The sequence below is a fragment of the Hordeum vulgare genome, chromosome 2H (assembly GCF_904849725.1).
Source record: "Hordeum vulgare subsp. vulgare chromosome 2H, MorexV3_pseudomolecules_assembly, whole genome shotgun sequence".
NCBI lineage: Eukaryota > Viridiplantae > Streptophyta > Magnoliopsida > Poales > Poaceae > Hordeum > Hordeum vulgare.
The window spans coordinates 620,205,079-620,224,377 of NC_058519.1; the positions used below are offsets into that span (position 1 = coordinate 620,205,079).

General features: G+C 45.4%; 1 protein-coding gene and 1 long non-coding RNA gene across 2 annotated transcripts; both read left to right on the forward strand.

Moving 5' to 3' along the window:
- Positions 1–5,712: 5,712 nt before the first annotated feature.
- LOC123427912 (putative disease resistance protein RGA4) lies at positions 5,713–11,413 on the forward strand. Its single transcript, XM_045112054.1, has 2 exons — positions 5,713–6,398; positions 6,513–11,413. The coding sequence occupies exons 1-2, from the start codon at positions 6,110–6,112 to the stop codon at positions 11,051–11,053; spliced, it is 4,830 nt and encodes a 1,609-aa protein (XP_044967989.1). The 5' UTR covers positions 5,713–6,109; the 3' UTR covers positions 11,054–11,413.
- A 916-nt stretch (positions 11,414–12,329) lies between these two features.
- Positions 12,330–13,276, forward strand: LOC123427913. Its single transcript, XR_006622454.1, has 3 exons — positions 12,330–12,671; positions 12,815–12,938; positions 13,114–13,276. It is a non-coding gene; the product is annotated as an uncharacterized LOC123427913 (long non-coding RNA).
- The last annotated feature ends 6,023 nt before the right edge of the window (positions 13,277–19,299 follow it).

Genomic DNA, 19,299 nt, shown 5'->3' on the forward strand with positions numbered 1-19,299 from the left:
GCTTAGCTACAACAAGTTAAGCATGTATGCATTGGAGGCTTTAGTTGCTAAAGTATTTTATGTGCTTAGCACCTCATCTAAGCACTTGTGCATTGGAACAAGCCTTAGGTAGAGAGAGGAAAGCAATTAAAAGGGAGAGAGAGCATTGTAGTGACTCAGGAAAAAGTGCCGCTAAACGCGTGAACCTATGTAAAATGATTACCAATCAATGCATGAAGAAGTTTAATTATTTAATAATTTTGTAAGGTAAGCTTAACAACAAAAGCTAAGAGCATTTCCAGCCGTTTGGCCTCAGCGCACCCAACGAAGTGTGTTGGGCGTTTCTGTCGGCGCCTTTTTTGGCCTCGGGGGATCAAGTTTCAAGCCACGCCCTCGGGTTTCGCCCCCTAACGCACAAAAAATTCAAAGTTTTCTTTCCCGCTACAAAAAACAAACAAATTAGGCGATCATCATGCCACAGGTCGGCGATCATCATGCCACAGGGTCAGTGATCGAACATAGCCAAAGTCCGGCGATCAAAAGGGTAGGAACCATATATGTAGAACTCAAATGAAAGGATCCTCCGCTGTAAGGCTAGGGGAGGTCGGCATCGTCGTCGGCATTGTGGGCACAACTTCAGTGCTCGGCGTCGTGGGCGTAGCGCTCGGCATCGTCAAGCCCAGGGGCCTTGCCATCGGCGTCCTCGGCTTCCTCTGCTTTGGCTGGGCGAAATCGATGGCTTGATAAGGGGGCACATACTTCTTCGGCGGCATGACGGGCGGGTGTGGGCAGAATGGCGGGATTGGCGGGGGAGAAGAGCGTAGGTAATGGGAAAATGGAGGGAAATGGGAAAACGGCGAGAAAATTGGTCGGTATCGCCGACAGAACGGGCCCACGTGCCTTTTCGCTTCAGCCAGTGCCCCTAGGAGACCCCCGGGGCATTGGGTTCCGATTGGGTTAGTCGGTTGTAATTTCAGCCCAAACCGATGAAAACCGAGGATCTCGGGATGCGACTGGGACTTTTTTCGGCACCGGTGCTACAAAAGGCGCCCTGGGTGGCTGTTGGGGTGCGGATGGAGATGCTCTAAGCACCCAAGTATTGGGAAGACTAGTTGCTAAGATTTTTAATACATTTAGCACCTTATCTAAGCACTGATGCATTGGAAGAGGCATCAAATGCCCGCGAATCACGACCGCGGATTACGTCTATGGGCACTGATCGCTCAGTCTTAAAATTTCGTCATCCACATCCGAATACCTCATACTATAAATCTTAAATCCATACAAAAGTATGCAAACATAAAAATCCACGTACCACGTAGATCATCTATCCTACTCCTCCTCGCAGATGTCGAATATCTCCGTGCCCGGCTATGGGTACATGGGCGGTGATACGTCTCCAACGTATCGATAATTTATGAAGTATTCATGCCATGTTTGCCTATGCTTACAATACTTGTATATGGTTCTGTTGCACTTTATATGATTTATTTAGAACTAACCCGGACTGACGTTGTTTTTAACAGAACTACCGTGGTGTTGTTTTTTTGTGTAGAAATAAAGGTTCTCGGAATTCGACAAAACTTTTTGACTATTTTTCTAGAAGAAAAGAGAAATACTGGAGCAAAGAACCATCAGAGAGGAGGCCCAGGCTGCCCACTAGGCACCAGGGCGCGCGAGCCCCCGTGGCGCACCCTGGTACCTAGTGGGTACCTCGTGGCCCATCTTACATGATTCTAACGCCCACAAATCCTATAAATATAAAAACCTCCAGAAATTACCCTAGACGAGAAGTTCCGCCACCGCAAGCCTCTGTAGCCACAAAAACCAATGGGGAGCCCGTTCTGACACCCTGTCAGAGGGGGACATCATCTTCGGTGGCCATCTTCATCATCCCGACGGAGGGCCTGACGAGGAGGGAGTTGTCCACCCTCGGGGCCGAGGGTCTGTACCAGTAGCTATGTGTTTAATCTCTCTCTCTCTCTCTCTCTCTCTCTCTCTCTCTCTCTCTCTCTCTCTCTCTCTCTCTCTCTCTCTCTCGTGTTCTTGATATGTCATGGTATTGATATATCATGGTCCTTGTTAATATAGTTGGATCATATGGTGTTTGCCCCATGCTATTGTTGTGATGAGTTGAATCTTTAACTTTAAGATCTCGTTATGTTGGATTGAATATTCAGGTTTGAGAGCACATGATATATGTCTTCCATGCGGATACCCGTAGTGACATTGGGGTATTCAAGTGATTCACTTGATATATATTTTGGCACTCAACTCACGGATACCCGAGGTGACATTGGGATAATCTATGCATAGGGGTTGATGCACGTTTTCATACTATGTTCTTCGATAGAAATCTTGGGGTGCTCCTTGAAGTTATTTGTGTTGGATTGAATATGAAGAACCTGAAATTGTTGCATGTCGTATAATTAGCCCACGGATATTTGAGGTGAAATTGGAGTATTTAGGTGACATTAGAGTTGATTGATATGCATTGGTGTTATTTTAGTACGAACTCTTGAATAGATCGATCGGAAAGGATAACTTTTTATCTTAGTACGAACTCTTGGAAAGATTGATCGATCGGAAAGGATAACTTTTTATCTTAGTACGAACTCTTGGAAAGATTGATCGGAAAGAATAACTTTGAGGTGGTTTCGTACCCTACAAACAAGTTCTTCTTATGTTCCCCACTAGGTAGGAATTTTGGACTGATTTTTTATCTCACGTTGAGGGATTGTTATGTGATCCAATTATATTAGCATTGTTGAGAGATTTTACTAGCGAAAGTACGGACCCTAGGCCTCATTTTCAAGCACTGCAATATCACTTGTGCTCACTTTTGTTACTTGCTACCTTGCTGGTTTTTATTGTTCCTATTACAAAAATCAATATCTACTATCATTACTACACTTTTATCACTATTTCTTCACCGAACTAGTGCACCTATATAATTTACAATTGTATTTGGTGTGTTGGGGACACAAGAGACTTTTTATTATTTGGTTGCAGGATTGTTTGAGAGAGACCATCTTCATCCTACTCCTCCTACGGATTGATAAACCTTAGGTCATCCACTTGAGGGAGATTTGCTACTGTCATACAATACTCTGCGCTTGGAGGCCCAACATGAGTCTACAAGAACAAGTTGTGTAGTAGACATGAGGCGACAACTGCAACTCATGCTCCGGCAGCTCCTCCGGCTTCTCTACATCGTCCTCCGATTCAAGTTCAGTGAAAAGAGCATCGATCACCGCCAGCTTCTGCCGAATGAAGCGTCGGTTGGCCTCCATATAGGCATCATACTGGATGGACTCCAGCTCCGCCATCTCCTCCGCTTGAGCGACGATGAACTCCGCCTGCACGTGCTCAATGTTGAAGCCCGGAGCCGATGCCACCTCCTGCTCCGACAGCTCTGCCTCCATCGAAGCGGGCTGCAACTCCTCTCCCTCCTTCCCGTTCGCCTACTCCTCCTTCACCGGAGCGGGCAACATATACTCTCCCCTCCTTCGCCTGCGCCTCCTCCTTCTCTTCCTCCGTCTCCGACAAGTTCAATGGCAGCCCGAAAGCAATGCGAGCGGCGTGCCTCGCCCAAATCTTCTGCTTTATTTGGTATCGGCGCTCCGTCATGAGCATGGTGTAGGTGGTGATCTTTGCTCGGACCATGGCACCACCGAAGAGTGTGGGAAGAGCACCAGAGCGAGAGAGAGGAGATGAATGGGCTCGGGCTGGCGACGCAGATAGGAAGGAGGTGTGTGGGATAGGGTCAGGGGGAGCTAGTCAACTAAAATAGCCGAATTTGCCTGGGACGATGAGCCGGACCGGCGTCACGCACCTCACCTGAGGAGGCGTCCGTCGTACCGCCAGATTTCCGGGTGATTACCCATGGGTCCATGCCACCAGACCGTCATAGCGGACGCGCGAGCACCCCCATATCCGACTAATATTTGGGCTGAATATGAGGGGTGACGGTCAGCCCGGCCATTTGAGGCGCATTTAGGGCGCCCGTCTAGGTCGCTTTTCTATGACTGGTAAGGCTATCTGGGCGTTCGAGACGGCTTTGAAAGGTCTGGTTATGGAGGGGGCAACAAGGGCACCGTAGAGGGGGACCGTATCCCTTGCCTTACAAAGAGCCCATAATGTGTATGCTATTTTCAACGTTCTTGGCCGAGATCACCACCATCATCATAAACTCATTGAGATTCCTCGAACTAGTCGGGTTCCTCTCTATGCATGGTAATCCTATATATTCCTATATATTTTCTACATATAAAGAAAAGAGCAACACATTACTTGGTCATGAAGCTGGGTATATCGTGTATTTTAGTGTTATGTGTTCAAGACACCTGGTGTGTTGACGCGACTGCCTCTCAACTATAAATTGCACGCATTCTCTTCAATATCGATGTTAGGATCGACGTAAAACCCTAGATACCTCCAACGGGGCGGCTGGGCCGACCCATCTCCGCTTTCTTTGTAAAACAAAAATGACACCGCCGCAGGGGATCGAATTAGCAAGATACCCATCAATCTACATTGGGGTAACCACCGCGGCACCACACCACCTTCCTTGATATGATATGTGAGTTTGCATCTCGTTGCCTCTTTTCTTATTTTCTCTTTCCTTCTTCTTTTTTCTTTTTTTCCTTTTTTTGCATTTTACGTTCTGTTTATTCTTTTCTTTTTCATCTTTTCTTCCTCGCTCGATGATTTTCTTTCAAATTCTTGAATTAATTTTCTTCAAATCAAAGAAACTTCTTTTCAAATTCTATGAACTTTTTTTCAATTTTGATGAACTTTTTTCAATTTTGAAAAACTTTTTTTCATATTCGATGAACTTTTCTTTCAAATTTTATGAACATCTTTTAAATTTTATGAACTTTTTTTCATATTTGATGATTTTTGTTTAAAAATTGATTAGCTTTTTTTTCAAATTCAATAAACGATTTTCAAAACAGCTAAACTTTTTATCAAAATTGATGATCCCTTCTCAAATTCGATGAACGTTTTTCAAAATCACTGAACTTTGTATCAAAATCGTTGAACCTTTCTTAAATTTGACGAACGTTCTTAAAATTTTATTATTTTTTCTTTTCAAAATCTGTGAACATGTTTCAAATTTGATGAACTTTTTTGCAAAATCGATGAACCTTTTACAGGTTTGTGAACTCCTCTTTCAAAATGAAGAGCTGTTTTTCAAAATCACGATCTTATTTCCAAATAATTAAAAAAAATAAGCGATAAACTAGATGAATGGTTCGTAATTTTGCAAGCTTTTGCGTTAGCTAGTCTGTATAGGAGGTCCCGGTTTTCCGTATATGTAAAAAATGTCGAGTGACCTGGGCTAGTATATTTGGGCTTTCCACTGGGCTTCATGTCCCGGACCCAATGCTGACCCGTCTCTGCCCTCAGCGGCGACAAGGTCACACAACCAACCGAGGGCCGCCGCCATGGCTTCGCCGGAGACCAGAAAAAAAGTAGCCGGCGACGGCAGCTAGGACCTCTACCTCCGCCCGCTGTCTCTCGCCGAAGCCGGTTCTTCTCCGTAAGTGGCACGCATCTCCCTCCAGCCCCCTATCCCCCCTTCCCTGCCGGTCCTGTCCTGTGGACCCAAATGCGTTGCTGGATGCGTTCGCGCGAAGGCGAGGAGGTTGTTGTGGCTTACTCATGTGATCTTACAGTCCCCCTGCAGCATTTGGGAAGAGCCACAAGCAATACTTCTGATTGTGATGTTTCACCCAGTCAAATATCATACTCGAGTAGAGCCATAAGCAACAAGGAAAACATCTCGGACAAATTTATGGCTGCTTCACATCACCTCCTTATCTCGGTGTCTTTTAGGAGTACCTCTGGAGACTACAAGATTTGTGTGTCATTTGCAGGTGGCTTTGTGCTCTGCGGAACAGCAAGAGGGAAACCGGAAAAGCGAGAAAAGGGAGAAGGAAACCATCTCAGAGAGAAAAGCCGATGCCTTATTAGGTAACCTTTGATCAGCTCGCCGCTGCCGGTGCCGGATTCCTTGCGTACTAATTCCTTTCCTTGTTGTTCACAAAAGGGATTGCTATGGGAGGACAGCAAGCATATACATGCCTTTCTTCACCCCAGAAAAACAGAATGCGTGTGCCCTGAGATGCCTTGGCTCCTCTGTCCGCGACCATTGCTAGTTTGTTTGCACCAACATAGGTTCGCCAGGGCAAAGTATCAGCTCACTGATGCCAATACCATGTATGTAATGGATGACCCCATTCATAGTTTTTTGCTTGCAACGGCCTGCATCACCGGGTCTATATATATATATATATCCCCTATCCTCTACACTCAAACATCCACAACACCTGCGCCTGCAACCATCTGGAGCTGGTCTTGTGTTTCACCAATCTCTGCCTCTCTGCTCTCTCGCTCGCAACTGCAATCATCTGGTATTGTTTTGCTAATCTCATTGTGTTTGCTAATTAACCTCTCAACAATGTTATCACCGTCATTGCTAGCTAGTGACTAACTGCAAAGAAATGAATTCCTCTTCCTGCATGCAGGCTGCAGCACCCTTGAGCTCATCATGGAGGTTGCCGTAGGTGCGGCACGGTGGGTGGTGGGCAGGGCGCTGGGTCCCGTCGCCGACGGCTTGCTGGAGGCCTGGGCGGCCAGCAAGGAGCTCGGCCCCAACATTGACGCCCTTAAGATGGAGCTGCTGTATGTGCAGGGGATGCTCAACAATACCCGCGGACGGGACATCGACAACCCGGCACTCAATGTGCTACTGCAGAAGCTGCGGGACCTCGCGTACAATGCCGAAGACGTGCTGGACGAGCTCGACTACTTCCGCATCCAGGACCAGCTCGAGGGTACTTACGAGGCTGCCGACGAGCACGCCAAGGGATGCATGTGCAACCTCTACCTCAACGCTCATCACACCGCTAGAGCTGCTGGCAAACTGCTCTGCTTCTGTCAGTGCTCGCGTGCGTCTAGTCGTGCTCATCCAAGCGAGCCAATAGAAGAAGATGATACAAGACAACAAGTACTCTGCTGCGCTTGGCCATGTGCCAAGCGGCGGAGTGCACGCGGAAACATCTCCTCAGCGCCACACAACCACCAGGCCAATGAAGAGGTCAGCGGATGCATGCGTAAGCTTGCCTCCGTTGCTTGCAACAGCATTCGTCATGTCGGTAAACTCCTCCATTGCTCATCCCTCCCAACCCATGATGATGTTAGTTCTGTCATGCCAACCATTTGTGGTGCCTGTAAGCACAAGGTATCCCAAAAAAAGCATGTGAAAGAAACTCCAAAACTGGAGTTTGATAGGGTGGATCTGTCTAGAAGAATGAGGCTTATAGTAGAGCAACTGCAGCCCGTATGTGCAAAGGTTGCAACCATTCTTAACCTAGAGTTGTTGGGTTCTAGCCATACTGCCCCAAGCATTGCCAACATTCCTCGCACCACCACCTCTGATATTATAGAGCCAACGTTGTATGGGAGGGAACCTGCAAAGAAGAGAATCATAGATAGTATCACTCACGATAAATATAGTGGCAAGGACCTAACTATCTTGCCAATTGTTGGTCCGGGTGGCATAGGGAAGACAACTCTAGTACAACACATATATCACAGCCACGAAGTACAAAAACATTTTCAGGTCAAAGTCTGGATATGCGTGTCTCAGAATTTCATTGTTAGTAAGCTGACTGAAGAGATTGAAAAGGCTCTACCCAGTATAGAAGATGAAAAAAAGGGCAGAGCAGAAGAGTTGATTGAACAAAGATTAAAGTCTAAAAGGTTTTTGTTTATATTAGATGATATTTGGAAGTGTGAATCTGAGGACTGGAAAAGGCTTTTAGTACCACTCAGAAAAGGACAGACAAAGGGTAACGTAATTCTAGTTACAACTCGGTTTCCAGCCATAGCAGAAATTGTTAAAACAACTAATAGTTCAATAATTCTGGAGGGTTTAGAACACAAAGAGTTTAGGAACTTTTTCCGTGCATGCATATTTGGTGATGAGAAATCACAAAACGATCATGATGGGTTACTTAAGATTGGAGATAAGATAGCAGAAAAGCTTAAGGGATCCCCTCTTGCAGCAAAAACTGTAGGCAGATTATTGAGGAACCACCTTGATGCGCATCATTGGACAAGAGTCCTAGAAAGTAGAGAATGGGAAATGCAGACTGGTGAGCGTGACATTATGCCTGCACTGAAACTTAGCTATGATTATCTGCCTTTCCATCTGCAGCAATGTTTTTCTTGTTGTGCTTTGTTTCCTGAAGATTACAAGTTTGACAGCGAAGAGCTCATTCATTTCTGGATAGGGCTAGACATTTTACATCCTGCTGGTGGAAGTAAAACAGTTGAAGATGTGGGTCTGGAAAGTTTAAGTGATTTGGTCAACAACGGATTTTTCAAAAAAGATGAAACTGATGGGCATCCATATTATATCATCCATGACCTGCTGCATGACTTAGCTTTGAAGGTTGCATCTCAAGAATCTCTTACTTTGCATCACTCTAATGTGAGATCAGTAGAAATTCGGCCATCTATCCGTCACTTGTCGATCATGATAGATGATCCAGATGATAGTAATGGAATAACCGGTGAAAACTTTAAGAGCGAATTGAAAAAACTTAAGACAAAATTGAAGGTTGAGAACTTGCAAACGCTATTTATATTTGGAGGAGGAGATCAAAGCTTTGTCAACATTTTGGGTGATTTGTTCATGGAAGCAAATGCTCTCCGTGTTCTTTGTTTGCCCACATTATCATGTCCCCTGGAATCCATGTTGCATAATTTTTCATCACTTCTCCACCTACGATACCTAAAGCTAGGGACTTCTATGAGACGGATGCCTTTACCAACAACCTTGTCTAGATTTTATCATTTGAAGATTTTGGATCTACGAAAATGGGATGGTTCGTTTCTTTTACCTAGAGACATGAGTAACCTTGCAAAATTGTGCCATTTTCTTGCCCGACATAATGAGCTTCATTCAGGTATTTATAATGTGGGGAAACTAAAACTCTTACAGGAGCTAAAGGCTTTTGCAGTCAATAAGGAAATCCAAGGCTTTGAACTAAATCAACTTGAGCATTTGATCGAGCTAAGGAAACTCGGCATTTATAACCTTGAGAATGTATACACAAAAGAAGAAGCGATTGAAGCAAAACTAGTACAGAAAGACCACTTGCACAAATTAGCACTACATTGGGATAGTGAGCGACCTAATACCGAGCCTGGCGTGGAAGTAGTGGTTCTTGAGAGCCTTCAACCACATAGAAACCTTCAGGAGCTGAGCATTACAGGACACCGAGGCCCTTCTTGTCCAACATGGTTGGGTGATAAGCTTGTCGTTGAGGCTCTGCAATCCCTCTATCTTTCTTCTGTTTCTTGGGATATTTTTCCTTCATTTGGGAAGATGGTGAATCTTCGTGAACTAGGATTGTCTAATATTTCCACAATAAAGGAGTTTGGTCCAGAGGAAAGCTTTTGCAAGTTAGTTAAGAAGATTACACTCGCCGGCTTAGAAAATTTTGAAAAATGGGTACCACAGCCCACTCATTTCTTCCCTCACTTGCAAGTACTGATTATCGTAGATTGCCCTAAACTCTCAGAGTTGCCATTTTCAAGCCACATTGTTTACCCACTGAAACAAGACTGGAACATAGATTGGTTTCCCAAACTACAAGAGCTCTGGATAGAACATTGCCCTGAAGTCTTGCTACTGCCTCCTATTCCGTGGACTCATTCTCTATGCTCTGTCGAGATAAGTAATGTGGGATCAAAATTACTAGACAAGTTGGTCTACTCAAAATCATCTTCTGAAGTAGCATTGACCATTATTGGAAAGGTTGGTCTACATAACTTAGATCAGTTGTTGCTATTCAGTAAATTAACAGAACTTCAGGCGTTGATGATCCAAAAATGCCCACCTTTGGAGTTGAAGTATTTTCTAATGCTAACCTCATTGAAGAAATTGTGGGCATCGTCTTCAAATCTTGGGGTGGTGCCATCAGGAGGTCAGAGTGGTGTCGAGTGGCAGCATCCTGTTGACGAGATTAATATTTGTTTTTCTGATTCTAGTGGAAGGGAATTGACACAGTTCCTGTCCCACCTGCCAAAGCTATCCAAACTGGAAGTATCTTCTTGTAAAAACATAACACAGTTGGTTGTGGGGGTGGATTTGCAGCAACCAACAGTACCAATAGTATCATCGTCAACCTCTTTAGATGTTATAACAATGGATGATACACAAGTGAAAGATGAGCAGCAAGAAATAGCAGAGGTGGAGGAGGAGGCAAACACGATGGATGATGATGGGCTGTTGCTCCTCCGTGCACATCTCTCCAACTCTCTGCAGGCGTTGCACATCCGCACAGGTGGTGGTGTGGTAGTTCATTCCCTCGAAGCCCTCCAAGCCCTAACTAGACTTCAGTTAGAATATTGCTCTTTTCGCCACCCTTTCCCGTCCTCCCTGCTACAGCTGAAACTTTCGTCCGTGAAGGGCGTGCTGACCCTTTCAAACCTCACCTCTCTAACTCGATTAGAAATATATGGTTGCGGAGAGGATTTTAGATGCGAGGGCCTGTTGCCTCTCCTTACTCGGGGCCAGCTCAGCGATTTAGACGTTCAAAAAAGCCCCAATTTCTTTGGTAGGTGGGAGTGGGATCCCAGTGCCCCAATTTCGAGGTCCTCCAAACTGCAGATGCTCAACACAGATGACATCCACGGCTTCCTCGGTGCGCCCGCCCTCTGTAGCCTCCTCTCTTCCTCCCTCACCGACTTGTCCTTTATGGGGGACCATGAGACGGCGCGCTTCATAAACGAGCAGGAGGAGGCCTTTCAATGCCTCACATCGCTCCAGCGACTCGAGTTTTGGTTTTGTTATAAGCTGGAACACCTCCCTGCCGCGCTAAACAAGCTGACCAACCTCAAGAGATTAGTAATCTTCGGGTGTCTTGCCGTCCGGTCGCTGCCCAAGGACGGCCTCCCGAGTTCACTGCGAGAATTAGTTGCCCAAGGAGTCAACGAGGAGCTACGAGAGCACTGTAAGCGGTTAATTGGAACCATCCCGAAAATCATAATATAGACCAATGGGGTGGACACGGTCCGGTCCGGTCCGGTCCCGGTCCGACCCGTCTTTTGGACCGGCCGCCGGCGGACCGGACCGAGCAGGCTGGCTGTCCTCTTTTCAGGGACCGCACCGACGAGGCAAAAGCCCGGGCCAGACCGGCGGACCGGCCAACAACTAGTGCAAAGCCAGGTGGTGACCATGGCATCGGCTAGCGGAGACTCTAGGCCGTAATCAGAAGCAGGGACAGAGGGAAAAGGTGCGGTAAGTCATGTAGAGTTCGATAGCGAGGTCCGGGAGGCCGGGGAAGTAGTGACGGAGACGCAATCGACGACGAACGACGACGGCTGGAGCTGGAGATGGAGCATGATGGCGACTGATTTGTGGCGAATCCGGTCGATTCGTTGCGAGGGGAAGGAGATCTCATGCTTGCGAAGCTCCTGGACATGGTGGTTCGTCATAGAGATGCCGGTGACCGCGTCCGCAAGAGCTTGTGCGCTGGACGGCCGCAGCCGTGGCACAGGTACATGTCCCCCGCCACACCTCCTGCAGTACGCCCCCGCCATGCTCGTGCCGTCCAGGCTGAGACCAATCCAAAGTAACAGATACTTCCTTGCTCGTGCCAATTCCTTATTTCCATAAATACTTCTTTTTTTTCCTGATCACACAGATGCCAGCTCGTTTTTCTTTTGGTGTGGTGTACCTCGTTACTGTGTATCCTGAACATCGTTTGTCTCCGTCGGCTGTGCAGCTGGTCTCTCCGTCTTGGAGTTGTACATTCTTCTAGCCTTGTGGAATTATATATCCGCATCTATGGACAGTTGGCGTATGTGAGATCCTGTGGTAATTTTTCATGCCAATACATCTGGTAAGTAGATGCAAATTGTCTGAAAAGTATATATAGTTATCTGTCTGATAAAAATTGCCCCCAGTTATCTTGAGCGCATGATTTTTATTAATATACGAGTATGTGATTAACAATTGGAGGGCTTGTCTATCCAAATTTGGTGTACTAACCAATTTACATAAGCATAATGGTAATAAATAGTTAAATACACAAAAGTGAGCTTCTTTTCTTTCGTCTATGCAAAATTAACCTTGTTAGCCTGATCTAAGGATAGTGTATCTATTTGTATCTCTCCAGAGATAATGCGAAATTTTAATTATTCACAAAACCTGCCTTGTTTCTGTTTGGCATAGCACAGGACTAGTTCTTTTTTCCCTCAGATTCACCATTTGTTTTTTGTTGCAGGTTTCCTTGTGTTTGTCAAGGAAACAAGTGAAGGGAGAAGAGGAAGTCCCATTTCTTCATCAAGTCGACGGACAGTCACGCAAGGTTGAACATGAAATTTGTACGTACAATCTCTTCAGTCTTAATTCAGAGGAGCACTGGATCTGCATGGATTTTCCAGAGAGCAGCAGTTTCAGAGCAGTGCAATTTTGAAAAAGGGCCATTTGAATGGTGAAAACAATGTTACCATGGAACATTGATAGCTTGTACAGCAGCAATGCTCTCAGTGTTTGTTTCGGCATTGATTTGCGACAACTAAGCACCATGTTGCATCATTGAGGAGCTAGGACAACAGTTCATCAGGACTATCCTGAAAATCATACTAGAGCACTAGACCAATCCAAGGTAAAAAAAAAACTTCCCTGTCTGCTCATCCAAATACCCAACATTACCTTGCTTTTTCATGCTCTCGCATATGAAGTCATATTTTGGATCTGCTTACCTCATTACTGCAAAATCTTAACACTGTTTTTCTATCTACTTTACAGGTTCTCTTGCGACTTTTGAGGAGTTGTACATTTTTTAGCCTTGTCGAGTCCTCCCTGTTTATGCAAAGTTCACACATGGGGATCTTTTGTGGCATCTTCTTACTGCACATCATACATAAATCTGGTAAGTACATGCTCAACTCCTTCAACGATATTACGGATACCTAGATGTTTTTTTTTTGAACCGAGAAATATCAAAAAAAAAATCAACTTGATCCTCAGCTGATGCCATTCAGAATTTCCTTCTCTTCCTTCATGAACGATTTTATAATGAATTCAAAATTTTATTTGTTGTGCAGATATTCTTATGCTTGTTCTGGTTGGTTTCGAGATATTGGTCATCATTCACCAAAACTTGCTGGTGTACTTGTTAAGCTGTGAGGATCATAATGGGGGAATAACTGATATTTTGCTGATTTGCTATTGAAACTAAGGTGTGCAGTTTCTTCAGTTCGATGCTATATTGATAGGATAGGAGGTGTACCTGCATTTGTCATAAGCTTTGTTGCTAAATGAAATTTTGTTAATTACAGGAACATTTTACCAGAATACCTTTCTTACCATGTGAGTGCTTGCGTGGAGCACATTGAGATCTCGGGCTTTCACTAATTGGTATGCCTTGTCTATTCACACTCTTACAAAAGTCTAAAAGGACTCGTGTATTTGTCTTACGTTCCGAACTTTTTAGGCTGAACTAAGCTTCTTGGTTGCTGAATAGACGTGGTCCGTGGACAACTTTGGAATTGAACAATGCAGCAGTAGCAGATTTGTGGAAAGGTCAGTAAACCCCTGCTGAAATTCGTGATGGGTTTAGCTATGGTAGATTGAATTCAGTGTGCAATTGTCGAACTCTTATTGCCTCATGAGACCTATGTTAGACAACTTCCTGCTTTCTTGATAAGTTGGCAGTCTAGCTTTTGAGCACACTCATAATCTCTGAATGCATTGTCATGCTGAATTAAGTTACACAAGAGAGTTTTCAGCTGATACATATAGTGGTAAAGGTAGAGAACACTTGTTACTAGGTGATTGATGAACATTGATTGAGCAAAAAAAGACTTGAGCTTGCTAATTTTTATTCCTAGAACCTCCTGAATTTAGTATGGTGAAGGTGATTTTATTCTCTTCTTCATCCCGAGTATTTTGTTCTGTCCCACCATTGCCAAAAACAGCATATTTCGTAAGCCTTTGATTATTGCAATCTGAATTTCTAGTGCGTATTGTTAAGTTTGATGTTCCTCTAGTCTGAAGTCTTTGAAATCCAGTCATTCCATTTGCGTAACTTTTGTTGTCTAGCCTCTTCAAGACTCGTCATTGCATTCCTTCATCAGGAAACTCTGCTGGTGTACATATACAGATCCCAGAAAATAAACCATTTCTTCCATGTGTTCACACCATACCTACCTAACCACCTACCTATAATCACATCTCTCACTATCCCACAGTAGTTGATTATTCCATAAGCACAAATGCACAATCATCAAGTTAAAAGAAGACTCAAAAGCGCTTTGTTGTCATTGACCCTGCAAATTTCATCATTATGAAGAGCTATATTCGTTAATATCTATGCCTCTCTCACAAAAGTCAAAAAAGTAATAAAGAAAAAGAGTGAGGGAGGTCATTCAAAAGATTAAAGGTTCATCCACAAGCAGGAAGAAATAGTCAGCAGTCCTTCCATATTCATGTGCAGAATGCAAAATGGCTAATCAAACTACTATATACCTATGCAATATTGACAGCTGGAGTATGAGTCGCATCCTGAGACCACCTTGCATTGCATAGGCATCTCAATCATTTCTTTGGCGTGAGTCCATCCTCCCACATCCCCTGGACTACCTTTCCCCAATGACTGGAATGTGAAGATTTCTCTGTACTGGAGTTGAACTCTTATTTAGCTTTGCAATCTTGATTTTAGATTTGCTCGTTCTTTCAATTACCCTACCAAGATCCAGATAAGCTTCCACAAATATATTGTAGATAGGAAAACACTTTGGCCACTGGCCAGTGAGGATTACAATTATGTGATGAGAGTAATTTCGGATCATGATGAGGTAATCTCACTAGATACCTGCTCTTGGAAGGTTCGCAAAGAAATAAAATTGTTGGCTACTCCTGTTTCCATTTGTTCATTGAAAGTCAAACAACCAAGTGATTAGTGTTCAATAACTGTTATAGCTATATTGTTGATGCTGGTTACTCTCAAAAAATAAAAATTCCCTACTGGCAATGAATAAGAGTAGTTATTTAAGTGTGTGCTCAATCGTTAGCTTGCTACTTTGACAAGTTTGTGGGAAGTGCCTCTGTCCGAAGCTCATGAGGATTATAGTAACTGTTTGCACATGAGCACTTGTTTCCAATCTAGCTATGCTAAGCTTTCAGGTTTTTCACAAGCACATGGGCAAGTTGAATCAGGAGCCTAAATCATCTGGCCACGATCTGAGACACTTTTTGTGAAGAATCAGAAAGGGAGAAGCCTGAGACAAATCGTACCTTTTGTTTCTCTTTGTAGCCACTTTCTCCCTGATAATGCTATAAGAAGAGAGAATGGTTTTTTCACACCTAGTACTATTTCCTTGTAGCTTCAACCTTTAGCAGGTTTTGATGAGTGGTACGAAAACAGGGCAAAAAACTTAGTATCTTCATCTCTGTGGACAATGCTTGGGTGTCCTTGGTTGCCTGTGCAGCATAGTGTAAAGGCACTAGGTCACTGCAGGATCTTCCTGGTTGCCTTTTAATGGGTGGCAATTTGAAGCAATCATTGTGGCCATGTTGTTTTTCTTTTATGGCACTGATGCAATTTATGTTTACACAGGGTTTTGCTATATGCACAGGCAGATAGGCGCAATCGGGCGACCTGGCCATTTCCGCCCTCCTTTTCCCGAGCCGCCGGCCGACGGTCAACCGACCCTCCCCCCCCCCCTCATCCTCCCCCTCCTCCCGGATCCGCCCTCGCGCCGCCTCCTCGCGAGGTGGCCGGGGCGGCACGCGAGCTCCTCTCCCATGGGCATCTTCTTCCTCTGGCTCCTCCCCTGCTGCCGCCGGCGGGCGCCCCCGACGCTGACCCAGGTGGTGCTAGCGGCGGCGGCCCCTCCTTTCCCCGCGCGTGCCTTACCCCTTCCCAAGGCAGGGGGACGGCGGCGGTGCAGCTCAGCCGACTACGGTCCGGTGACCCGGTGGTGGTAGCCGGGTGGCAGGTGAGGTGGCGAGGGCTGCTCCTTGGCGGCAAGGCGGCATGGTGGTGCGGGGTGGCCGGCGGCGCGCCCTCGGCCCAGATTTGGGCCCTGCAGGCCCCATATGGGTCCTAGCGGGCTGGCTCCCGGCATGCTTGTGGTGTCTTCTGTGTGGTGGTGAGGAGGAGCAGCTTGGATGGGGGAGGGGGGAGGGGGGTGTCGTTGACGGCGCGCTTGTTGCAGCGTGATGGCGGGAGCTTTACGGGAGGGTCCCGGCCGGGCCTGTGGGCCCACGAGCCTGGTATGCTCCTGCTACTGCGTCCAGTCGGCTACCGTCGTTGACGGTGGAGGTTAGCTTGCTTGTTGCCGGCTGCTGCTGTAGTAAGCTAGGTAGTTGATAGTTGCTAGCTGCAGTTGTTGCTTGCTGCTGCTTGCCTGCGTAGCTAGTTGCTAGCTGTTTGCTGCTAGGCTAGTAGCTGCTGCCGATGCCGATGCTTGCTAATAGATGTTGCTTGCTTGTGATGCCGCTTGCCGTCGCCGCTTCGACCATCCCCGACGCTGTGGAATCAACAAGTTCACTAGTAGCACGACGTCCCCGACGACCCCCGGACATCTACGAAACCGTGTACGACTACCGACGCCGAAGACCCGTGTACCGACGCCAAGAGTACGACCACCGCCGACAAGACCGCCGTGCACGACTACTTCCACTACGACCACGACTTCCACTATGACCACGACGATCTTTGTTCTCCTTCACCGAACCGAACCGCTCCGATATGCACGCTTTGAAGGTATACCGTTGGGACGTGTCGTGTACCGAATGCAAATGTTGTATGAGATATATCGTATGTTTGCGCCGTATGTTTGCCCGTTGCACGTTGCCTCTCTTTCGTCGCGCCTTCGACACATGGGAACACGGTAGCGGGATCACTCCATCTTTATCTAGCGTTCCCGCACACGCTTCCTATACGTTGGCACGATATCTCGACGAGTTATCGGGATAGGAATGTTGTCGTGGCATCGTTTCCGTTTTGCCGCCATAGTTCCCTCTCGCTCGCCGTGGCGACACTTGTTTCTTTCTCTTCTTGCCCGTGATGTTTGAACTTTTGGATGACGCATTCATGGCATGATACCTTGTGTTGCATGTCTCTTGTACGTAGCTCCGTTCTATGTTTTGCGTGTTAACCAACTAGGATGACAGGTAGAATCATCGCTTCACCCCTTGCCATGTTAACAACATTAAATATTGCCATGTAAATTAACGGGAGTGAACTAAATATTTAATCGTGGAGTTTCGTCGATATGCAACTCGTTGCATATCGAGCTTCACTTAATGTGTAGTGTTTGCGTGAGGTGAATTGCCATGTCATGCCTTGCATCTTTGAACTAATCATGCATCATAGTAGATTGTGCATCATGTTGTGCATCGTGTGGTGAATATCTGTGTTGATGTTTGTTTCCTGTTTGCTCCGTCTCGATAGAGTTCCGCAAGCGTGTCGGAATGTGAGGACCCGTTCGACTACGTTGGTTCGTCGACTTCACGGATTTGTTCTTCTTCCAAGCGGGATATCAGGCAAGATGACCATTTCCCCAGATACCATTACTATCATTGCCATGCTAGTTTTACCGTTTCTATCGATTATGTCTCGTTGCCTACCACATGTTAAATAGCAGCCTCTCAACAATTGCATGATAACCTTCACCCTGTTCGACCTAGCAAACCACTGATTGGCTATGTTACTGCTTGCTTAACCATGGTGTTAGCATTGCTAGATGCAGGTGCCGTTGCTTCCATGTGATAACATGGGTTCCTTGTTGTATCACTATGTTAAATGCTATTTAATTTAATGCACCTATATACTTGGTAAAAGGTGGAAGGCTCGGCCTTTCTAGCCTGCTGTTTTGTTCCACCTTTGCCCCTTAGTTTCGGCTACCGGTGTTATGTTTCATATTTGAGCGCTCCTAACACGATCGGGGTTGTTATGGGGACCCCCTTGATAATTCGTTTTAGATTAAAGCTGGTCTGGCAAGGCCCAACTTTGGTACTACATTTGCCTAATAACTAATGAACTGCATAGGGAGTAATTAACCCGAGGAAATTTATCAACCCCCGGGCCAGTGCTCCTCATGAGTGTTAGTCCAAAATGGACAGACTGCGGGGCCACCACGGGGCAACTCGAGGTTTGGTACCTGTAGGCTTTTCCATCCGCCGTGTCCTGAGAACGAGATACGTGCCTCCTATCGGGATCGTCGACACGTGGGCGGCCTTGTTGGATTAGTTTTACCTTTGACGGAATATCTTGTGCATCGGGATCCCGGTGATGCTTTGGGTAATCTCAGAGTTGAGGTTTTCCACTAGGGAATCCGATGAGATCGCGAGTTTTGTGATTGAGGATTTCTATGCGGCTTGTGGTAATTTGTGATGGACTAGTTGGGGCACCCCTGTAGGGTTAAATCTTTTCGGAAAGCCGTGCCCGCGGTTATGTGGCAACGTGGAAACTTTGTTTAACACTGGTTTTAGCTTGTGGCGAGTGTAAGCCAATTCTGTATATATCTCTTCTTTTCAGTACATGTACTTGTAACGATATCCATTCTTGCGACACAACGAGATGCGCTTCTATCCCTGACAAGGCTCTCGTGCCAAATTGAGGATATGGTCGCACTGAACCATCCACATAACAAGTGGGGGATGCATACAAAAATAATACAAAAAACACTACAAAATTGTCTTACAAGCTTCTGTATACATGAAACTGCAATGGTTAAGCTTCTGCAATGAAAACACATCTTAAAAGACATTAATGGACTAATGATTATTATTTAACATTGAACAGAAAACATTGAATGTGTTGGCATGAAAATGACTGAAAATGGTTATGCCCCCATAACACAGGATCACAAAAGTGAGGAGCATACTGCTGTGATGTCAATTTCCGAAACAACACTCATGAATTGTGATGTTTACTAATAGAGCTTGTATAGGTATTACTTCTCATAATGATGACCAAACTGACATTAGAGTTGCATGAGCTAATGATGTTAACCAAATTAGTATTAATAGTAGTATCCGGCCTTTATATATAAAAGTTTGGATTTGCATAACTAATTCAAGCAAACTTCAAGTTTTGCATATTAAACTACACAAATGGTACTGAATGTTTTAACACCTGATACTGAATAAAATAGTACATAGGCACCAAATTATAATGGGGTTGGTATACAGATCATCAGTGAGAACATATACCAAGATAGTACATGAAAGACAATGCATTGGGTATTATTGACCTTCTGAAACTGCAGTACATACATGCT